Below are 9,369 nucleotides of genomic sequence, written 5' to 3' on the forward strand. Positions count from 1 at the left end.
GGCTCACTCGTACTGAGCAGAAGGTTACTGGTCTCGACAATAGGATCCGGCGCGTCGAAATAATGGCAGCCAAGGTATACACGCACATGTCCTGATCTGTCCATCGACTTATTCTGTTTCCTCAGAATTGGAATCATTCGTGTGGGACTAGGGGGGGATTGCAATGGGCAAGGGTTCCTCGGGTTGAGGAAGATGAGTATGAAGCCATCGTATGTCCTCGTTTGCTTCTGCCTTTCCCATAGACTGACTCAAACCTTGCAGGCACCATTGTACCCATACATTCTCAGGCTTAAACACTTTTTGTACCCACTCACTTTATAATAATATTCACACGCGCATCACATCTGCAACGGATCATCAACGATCCATCCTCAACAGAGGCCGGCGGTCCGATCTACTGTGCGATTTTTCGCCAGTAATCTTTCAAACTCTGTACCGCATACCACCACCAGTGTTCGTACAGCGCCCACGATAATATTAGAAGGTGCCGGGTGATGAGAATGTCAATGATGCAGACACTGTACATTTTACTTGGTTCCTTCCTTTGAATACAACTTAGAACTTGTCATGACAGCCGGAAATTGAAAACTTCGAGAAGCTCAGCATTGCAGATGAGGAGCAATTGGACATCTGGTTGGCGTTCTACCATCCAGACAGGCCCGTCCGGGGTACACTGACCCAGAAGAGGGTCATGCTTGCTCAGGACCTCAGCCTGAAGGGAGAAGTTCAGCACCTGCTTCATCAAAGGGGCTGATTTGATCATTGCAAATGCGCGCTCATGTTCTCAGACCTCATTCCTCCTGCTGCCCATTGTAATGATACATCTTGTACTTGTACGCTCATAGGTACTGCTTATCACTCTTTGACCATATGCATTGACGTTCACACTATCATCACATCTGCAATGGGTGGGCAAGAGACGTCTACCAGCTGACTGCTACCCACAATGAAAGCACGTGACTGGTGAGTCGGATAAACGTCATTGACAACCGAACAGGGGTCTTCTTCACTACACTTTTCCGTTCTTATTGTATTCATCCAACTTGGATATGACAACCACATCGACATCGTCGACGATGTCCACCTCGACGTTGACCGACGTTGATGGTGTTGACTCCCAATCACCTATGTCTTCGCTCGATGATCCCATGCACCAAGTAATACCGCACCTCTGGTTGGGTGACTACCTCGCTGCCAACTCTCCCGACTTGTTACGTCAACACGGCATAACTCATGTCATCTCCGCCATCCGATGGAAACCCCAAGTTGTACAGGGAGTCCGTTACATGTATGTTGAGGTAGATGACACGCCCGAAGGTGCGCACGCCTTTCTTCCGCGTTCTCACTAAGTGCTCACAAGACGTCCTAGCCGACCTCCTCGCTCACCTTCCCGCATGCGTCAGCTTCATATCCGACGCCCTGTCCTCTTCTTCCTCTGTTCTCGTTCATTGCCAAGCTGGTGTATCCCGCAGCGCCACCATCGTTGTTGCCTACCTCATGTCCACTCTCTCCCTCTCCACAGAGGCCGCGCTCGAGCTTGTCCGTGCCGCCCGTCCGCAGGCATGCCCAAGTGAAGCCTTTCTCAAGCAGCTTGGATTATGGAAGGAGGGAGGATATAAAGTGAGCAGGCGTGACAAAGCGACGAGAAGATGGTATATGGGCAGAACCGCCCAGGAAGTCATGAGTGAGTTTCTCCGTTGCTCTAGAGGAAGTTCTGCTGATAGACTCTCGCTCGTACTCTAACTCTTCCACGTATTCCTATGCATTTGCACCGTTTCCTCCTCCCCATCCCATATTTACCCAGATGGAGACGGTTCCCCTGTCCCACTGACGATGCTCGCATCCTGGCCGATGACACCTACAGCAAGTGCACCCACCACGCCCCTCTCCCTCCCAAAACGACGCATCCGGTGCAGAAAGTGCCGGCGCGAGCTGGCTACGCGCGAACATATGCTGGACCATAACGTCGGTCCCGGTACCCAGCCTTCAACGCCTGGTGTAGGTGGCGAGGGGGACCCGATGGAGACGAGGACGAGTCTGAGCAGGCCAGGCAGCAAGCCGCCGAGTCGAAATGGGAGCAGGCGGAGCTCAAGCGCGCAGGCAGAACGACCTATTCTGAGCCCGCTGAGTATGTCCACGACCTCCCTGGACAGCCTCGCCCCTTCCGTCACTTCCGCCGGTCCTGGTATGCCAAGAAGACGCTCTTCCGCCTCTTCCCCTCTGGTCCAAGAACTCCCAGTGCCTACCGATGTCATCGCTGGTGTACCTCCGCTCAGCACGCCTACCATACCAGAAGACTCAGTCGCTCCGCCTACTAGCTCTGTGGGCGCAAGACCTGCCGTGAGTAAACCAAGCTTGAGGCGGAGCTTTGGCACCACGCCGGTCCCGGGTTTGACTGGCCTCGGAGGAGGGCTAGCGATGACGTCGCTTCCCTCTACAAACGGAGCGAGCGCGACAGGAAAGCAGGACTATGCGGACTCGGCGGTGAGCGAGGATGATGACGACCCCTTGCCTCACTTGCCGACGACGAGCCACGCGACTTCTGCTCTACCATCCGGTGGCCTGCTCGCTGGCTCCGCACTCAACGCCTCCCTCCCACCAGCACTTGCAGCTCTCCGCTCAACATCCATAGGCACTCCGGCATCCCTTGCCTCCACTTCGGGATTGGTCGGAGTGCTTCCACAGATCAGGAAGAGGAGCTTCAATCTACAAATGTCGAGGATCGACCCGTCTCCCGAGGAGCCACAGGGTGCCGCGGGTGCTGGGATAACGGCGCCAGGGGCCAGGGTGGCCGATAGGAAGGAAAGCTATTTCTCACCGCCTATTCTCGCTAACTCGAATTGTTCGGGATATTTTCTAGAGCCGGTATGCCATCGCTTCCTGTCAGTATTTGGATCTTAGCTAAACATGTCTGGCAGATGAAGTGGATGGATTTTTTGGAGGAAGGCGAGATGGGTGGTGCAATCTATTGCCCTAACAAGAAATGTAACGCCAAGCTTGGAAACTACGATTGGGCGGGAGTGAAGTGTGGTTGCAAGGAGTGGATTGTCCCTGTACGTCTGAATTTACACGATCTTGGATTGGGTAAGGGTGCTGACTGCCTCCTTTGATAGGGATTTTGTATACATAAGAGCAAGGTGGACGAGGATCTTTGAGCACGAAGATCGCAACACGGACAATGAAATCGCAAGAGATGAACACTATTATTAGCTTAACGACTATCGAATGGAGCACACTTTCTGTCCCTTCTATCACTTGTATTGTACTTATATCCTGCCACTTCTGAGAAGGGCCGCCTTCCTTGTAACCAATATACGGAATCAACTCCAACGATGGGAGACATGAACATCTAACTGAAATATCGAGCGATCCGTGCGTGATGCGGTGTGACCACGGTGAATTGTTGATTGTGTTCCGAAGCGATATTTATCCGACCGCATACACAATCAGGTCAACCGGCATCTGATGCAGGTGGTCCTGCAGCGCGCGCTAGCTTCTTGTCATGTCCTCTCTTCCGATCATGGTTCCCTTGCCTCGCCTTGTTCTTGTCCTTCCAAGCCCGATCTCTCGCACTATTGCTACCTCCTCTTCCTTCCCCGCCTCCCCCACGATGGGCTCCTTGACCTCTCCCGCCTCTGCCTCCTCTTCCTCGGACCTGATGGCTGGACTGTCCCTCACGATCGGATGCGTGGGACGAAGAGGGTTGACCTTCATCTTCTGGGACAAGCGGGCGATTTCCTGAGAACTCGTGCTTTTGTAATATCTTGTCTTTCCGAGGCTGCTGTACAGTAAATAGAGTTTTCAAGTAAGCGTATTGTGTGACGTACGTTACGCTCCAGCATGATACGCCATCCCTCCAGTTGTTCGTCTGACCAGCCTGTACAATGCCTCAGCATCAACGCGGCGGGGTGTAGATCTCTTCCAATAACTCACCTGTCTGCGCTCGAAGATCTGCCCGTTGCTTCGTCCTCCTCGTCGCTGCGTCTCGGTCGAACAGCTTCGGATCTCGGATATACGTTTGCTCCAGCAGGGTTTCCACATCCACCTTCTTCGCAGACTGCGGCTCCCCATCCTCCATATCGTCACCTTCTTCACTCTCCTCCCCGTCATTCGTCACCTTGACAGCACTGGACGGCTCCATCCCGTCGTCTAGTTCCTCCTCGAAAGCCACTATTTTTCGTCCTTCTGCTTCTGCGTCTTCCTCTTCGGAATCCGACATGTCCTGAACGCGTCGGAGAATGTCCGCTTTAACAGCATCGAGTTGTGCACGATTGCGCAATACACCGTCGGCGTTGTCCCTGGGAAACGTCTCAGCTAAAGAACACAGCCAGCATTTTCTGGGCATACCGATTCTTCCCTATTCGGAGTTTAGAGAAATCCAACGGGTCGTCGTCAAACACGTTCCTTCTGCTTTCCAGCAGAGGGAACGCGTCTTTCCGTTCTTCCGAACCGACGCTCGCTCTCACTTCGGCGGGTATGTTCCCTTCAAGCAAAGCAGCGACGACCTGCTCGACGGATCCCCCGAATGGCGGGTGTCGGAGGCATGCTCGGATCAGATCGGGACTTTCGTCGGGGAGGATATCGAGTACTTGAGTCAGTTTAAGCTCGAGCTCGGGGGTTTCGTCGGCAGTTGATCCCTGGACTTTGTCAATGTCGCGACAGACCACGTGAAATGAATATCATACCGGTGCCTGAGACCTTCCTTTCCCTTTAGCGTTGCTGTTTCTTCCAGAACCGTTCAAACCAGCGGGTGGTGTGGGCTGAGTAACCTGTTTTTGCCCAAGTCCGGGGATTCGAAGACCCTTGAGAGTCTGCACCATATATTTCCTCGTGGCATCTCCCACCAGACCCATCGCTTCCAAGGTCTTTGACAGTCCATACATGGATTCATAGACCGCCAATATCGGTGCCTGTATGCGGGCAACGAGGCTTGAGCTCGCGGTATGTTGGGTGTCAGGAGGGGACGTTGGAGGGGCCAGGTCGTGCAGGAGGTAAAGGAGCTCGTATAGTCCTTCTCGCTTTGTGCGTTGATGTCGAGCAGCAGAAGTACGAGCGTAGATTAGCGTGCGGAAGGAGTCGAGTAGGTTGGCTTTGGCTTGCAGAACGAGCTGCTCGGACTCAACGGAGGGAAAAGGTGTGTTATTGTAGGCTTTGGCGATGGCGAGAATAAGCTGGTTATCGGACAGCACGTCGACCATGCTGGACCCACAATTAAGTAGTCGTATGAGGCATATAGATGATCTGAGGAGGGCTGGGGTGGTGACGTTTGGCTGCGGTAGCATCGTGACGAATGCAGGAATCACCTCACTCCGGAGCGACGCTGACAATGCAGGCGTCACCGTGAGTGCTTCGTCCACGAGAGATACCATAGCCGTATGATTGGACCCTTCGTATACGACCGCAGCGTCCATAAGCAGGCCAGGATCGATCGTGCCTGGAACGCTTGCAATCCGTCGCAAGACTTCGAAAGCACGTTTTCGCAACACAAATTCGGCAGCGGAATCGGAAGGCAGCTCGGAATCCAGCTGCCTAAGACGTCCAGACGCTTCTTCATGTAGATAGCTGGTGAGGAATGGCATGCAGTTCTGTGAAATGGACCGGGCGTCAGGAGTCGAAAGGGCCGCTCCTAGTTGGAGGACGAAAGAGTTGACAGCAGATTCCCAGCGCGAAGAAGGAATCTTTCCTTTGGTTGATGCTGTTGGCCATAAAGGAATAGACACAGAAGTCATTTCTACCAACAAAATATTGACAGTAATTTCGCTCAAGATTGGACAATTAAACTTTTTGGTGACTCTCGGAGCTAAGAAGGTAATCAATGACAATGATTGACACGCGACTTTCAGGGATCAAGGGAACACTTCTTGGCGGAAGTAATCTTGTCAGGCTACGCCAGTTTACGGTGCACAACAGTCAACTTTCGGCATACACGTCCGCCGCCTCCCCAACCCGTCCACAACTCAGCGACGAGTATACAATAAACTCATCAAGAGAAGAACAAATCGAGCTCAGAAAGACTAGGTCAGAAGACTCGTGACTCCGGAGTCGCAGGATGCACACGCGTTTCTAGAGTGTGCAGACGTATGGTATGTGGGGATACCCAGATTACTTTCTCCACAGACTTATTCAGAACTACAGAAGGTGTATATCTAGAAGTGTGCGAAGCAAGACCCAAGAGCGATTGTAGTCAATCAATCGTATTGAGCCGGCGGACCTCGTGGGTCAGCCTGTACGGTCGACGAGCTAGCGAGCGCGTTCGCGGGACGTCGAACCCAGTCTAGTACAAAATGGACGACTTCCTGAAATATGGAAGTCCTGGAGGAAGCGATGAGAGCGATGATATGGAAGAGCAGGACGACGAGATCGAGCAGGTGCAGGATGATGAGAATGAGGAGCAACCGGACATGGATGTCGAGGACGATGACGACGACGACGACGACGATGATGATGATGACGATGAAGATGACGAGGATGAAGATGATGCGGAGGCGGAAGATGAGGATGAGAAGGATGCGTTGAACTTGGCCAAGTCGCTGGAGGAGCCAGGCGAAGCCGAGGATGACGATGAGGATGCAGAAGGAGATGAGGACTACGAGGAGGATGAGAGCGATGCTGATATGGAAGATGCGGAAGGCGAAGATGAGGAGAAGGATGGTATGCTGCCCTTTTTGGCTGTGCTTCTTAGTCCGGGCTGACTTTGCTGTAGACATACCCAAAGCTCCTCAAGAACCTACCTCGGCTGAACAACAACGCCGTTCACTATTCTTCACCCCCGATGTCCCACACCGATCCTATGCTATCGATCCTATATGCGCGCTACCGCATCCAGAAAAAACCCATACAAACTGTCTCGCTGGCTCGCTGTGCCTTACACACCTCCTCAGCGGTTCAGACGACGGGTTCGTTCGAGACTATGACTTCTTTGGTGGCGTGAACGGGGAGAGCTTGCTCACCTCCCAGCAAAGGCAGTATTGTGGTCTCGGAGAGGGGGTCACGAAGGGCGGAGTTATGCGTTCGTGGTGGACGAACTCGTCTTCCGATGGGCCGGACAAACAATCTCTGCCAGTACACTCGCTCATATGCCAAATGGACGCGTTATGGGGCCTTTCCGGTACATCGAATGGCCATGTGAACCTATTCACTATAAGGCACGATCCGGGGAACATCCACTATGTTTTTAAGGGACATTTGGATAGCCCAGTATCGTGCCTGGCGATGTCACATGATGAGAAGTCGTTCTTCAGCGGAGGATGGGATCATCAAACCTTCGTGAGTGCGCATTCACTGTTGCGAGGGTTCCGCTAACATGAATGCTTCAGCAATGGGATTTGAATACTGGCCAGATTGTTCGCCCGTTCCAGCGACGAAGACAAGAAGAAGGGCGACAGCAAGGCAGTCAGATGACCGTAGTGGCCCTGCGACCTGAAGGAGCGAGTGTGTTTAGTTCACCAGGAAGTAGCCTGTTAGAAGAAGAGGAAATGCCGGCCGGCGCGCCTCAAGGAAACGCGGGTATAGCAGCACTTACACCAGCTGAAGAGCCTGGAAAGGACGGACCGGAATCGAACCCCCTAGTGAACGGGATAACGACAAACGGAGCTGTACCTAATCTTCAAGCTGACGCTTCTGTGCCTCCTGCCGATGCCAACGCGGAAGACAACGAATTTGATCCGTTATTTGATGCGGAGATGGACGACAATTCGGACGCCGACGCGGATGCCGAGCCAGATCCCGATCATCAGCCCCCAGGCGCTCAACCACAAGCTGTTTCGCAAGCCACACAGCCTACGCCACAAGTCAACGGCATGGTCAATGGCCGAAGTAATGCCACGGTCAATGGACATGGCCGAGGTCCAGGGGGAGATGATTCTTCCGACGAGGACGCGACGGATTTGCCAACGACAGCGCGCTTTTTCACGAACGTTCAGGCACAGGCAAGTAGTCAGCTGACGGCTGCAACATACCCGCTCCTTGGACCGGCGCAATATGCGAATTTCTCCAGCAATGTGCTGATGACCGCTTCCGTCGATGGGCAGGTGTTGCTCTGGGATACCAGAGTCCCTAACTCTGTCGGTCGGCTGGAGATGCACGAGCGGACTCCGAAGTGGTGCATATCCGCATGCTGGTCCCCAGATGGCCGGTATATATACGCGGGTCGCAGAAACCAGTCTGTCGACGTGTGGGACCTCCGTGTTCTGGGTCGCAGAACAGGGACGGGTGCTCCGAGGGTATTGCGTACGATACGCAATCCAGACGATTCTGGACCTGTATCGTGCGTGGCTGCATTCCCGGACGGCGACCACATCGTGACGTGAGTGACATCCCTAACCATTGGTGAGCTGGCATGCTGACAATGACCCATCAGTGCATCCAAGGACAACATCCGATTATGGAATGTTCGAACCGCCTTTGACGCCGACGTAAATCCCTCCACTCGGCGAGCTGGGGTGCAGTTCAAGATCATCGCTGGCCATCACGATGGGATTGTCTCCTCCATATGTGCGGCCCGTTCTCCTTTCACCCTAGGCATACACTGACCAATCATCATAGTGATCGATGCCACGTCCAGATTCATGATCACTGCGAGCGGTGACAGGGGCTTTAATCTCGGCGAAAGCTCGCGGACGGTATTGGTCCATGAAGTCACCCCGATTTCATAGGACTTCTCTGGTGATTATCATCCGAACTCTTTTGTATGGTGTATCCTTATTGATTACGGGTGTTGTACCGGAATGATTTCACACTCGCACGTCTTTCAATGTCCTTTAGTCCATTCTGTACACAATCCCCATCTGTAATAGTACATTATTTAGCTAATATAGGACAAAAGAGGCCATGCATAGGCGCGCCCGAAGGCCGCGCAAAAGAAAATTCGAAGGGTGATTAAGTCGCGGGCGCTGTACGAACACTGGTGGTGGTATGCGGTACAGAGTTTGAAAGATTACTGGCGAAAAATCGCACAGTAGATCGGACCGCCGGCCTCTGTTGAGGATGGATCGTTGATGATCCGTTGCAGATGTGATGCGCGTGTGAATATTATTATAAAGTGAGTGGGTACAAAAAGTGTTTAAGCCTGAGAATGTATGGGTACAATGGTGCCTGCAAGGTTTGAGTCAGTCTATGGGAAAGGCAGAAGCAAACGAGGACATACGATGGCTTCATACTCATCTTCCTCAACCCGAGGAACCCTTGCCCATTGCAATCCCCCCCTAGTCCCACACGAATGATTCCAATTCTGAGGAAACAGAATAAGTCGATGGACAGATCAGGACATGTGCGTGTATACCTTGGCTGCCATTATTTCGACGCGCCGGATCCTATTGTCGAGACCAGTAACCTTCTGCTCAGTACGAGTGAGCCGAGCATCGATCCTAC

The 9,369-nt window shown here is 53.0% G+C and overlaps 3 protein-coding genes across 3 annotated transcripts; 2 read left to right on the forward strand and 1 right to left on the reverse strand.

The window, feature by feature from the left end:
* Positions 1 to 1,076: 1,076 nt before the first annotated feature.
* DACRYDRAFT_15605 (uncharacterized protein) lies at positions 1,077 to 3,155 on the forward strand (the record flags this gene model as incomplete). Its single annotated transcript, XM_040771123.1, has 5 exons — positions 1,077 to 1,317; positions 1,370 to 1,684; positions 1,805 to 2,865; positions 2,919 to 3,053; positions 3,114 to 3,155. The coding sequence occupies 5 exons, from the start codon at positions 1,077 to 1,079 to the stop codon at positions 3,153 to 3,155; spliced, it is 1,794 nt and encodes a 597-aa protein (XP_040629176.1).
* Positions 3,156 to 3,451: 296 nt separating this feature from the next.
* Positions 3,452 to 5,771, reverse strand: DACRYDRAFT_99944 (uncharacterized protein; the record flags this gene model as incomplete). The annotated part of the gene is made up of 5 exons (XM_040777642.1): positions 4,686 to 5,771; positions 4,348 to 4,637; positions 3,934 to 4,298; positions 3,828 to 3,877; positions 3,452 to 3,781 (listed from the first exon to the last, which is right to left on the reverse strand). The coding sequence occupies exons 1-5, from the start codon at positions 5,727 to 5,729 to the stop codon at positions 3,452 to 3,454; spliced, it is 2,079 nt and encodes a 692-aa protein (XP_040629177.1). The 5' UTR covers positions 5,730 to 5,771.
* A 172-nt stretch (positions 5,772 to 5,943) lies between these two features.
* Positions 5,944 to 8,654, forward strand: DACRYDRAFT_99945 (WD40 repeat-like protein; the record flags this gene model as incomplete). The annotated part of the gene is made up of 6 exons (XM_040777643.1): positions 5,944 to 6,083; positions 6,136 to 6,651; positions 6,704 to 7,266; positions 7,317 to 8,305; positions 8,360 to 8,493; positions 8,545 to 8,654. The coding sequence occupies exons 2-6, from the start codon at positions 6,285 to 6,287 to the stop codon at positions 8,652 to 8,654; spliced, it is 2,163 nt and encodes a 720-aa protein (XP_040629178.1). The 5' UTR covers positions 5,944 to 6,083; positions 6,136 to 6,284.
* Positions 8,655 to 9,369: the final 715 nt, after the last annotated feature.

This window comes from Dacryopinax primogenitus, assembly GCF_000292625.1.
Source record: "Dacryopinax primogenitus strain DJM-731 SS1 chromosome Unknown DACRYscaffold_8, whole genome shotgun sequence".
Classification (NCBI taxonomy): Eukaryota; Fungi; Basidiomycota; class Dacrymycetes; order Dacrymycetales; family Dacrymycetaceae; genus Dacryopinax; species Dacryopinax primogenitus.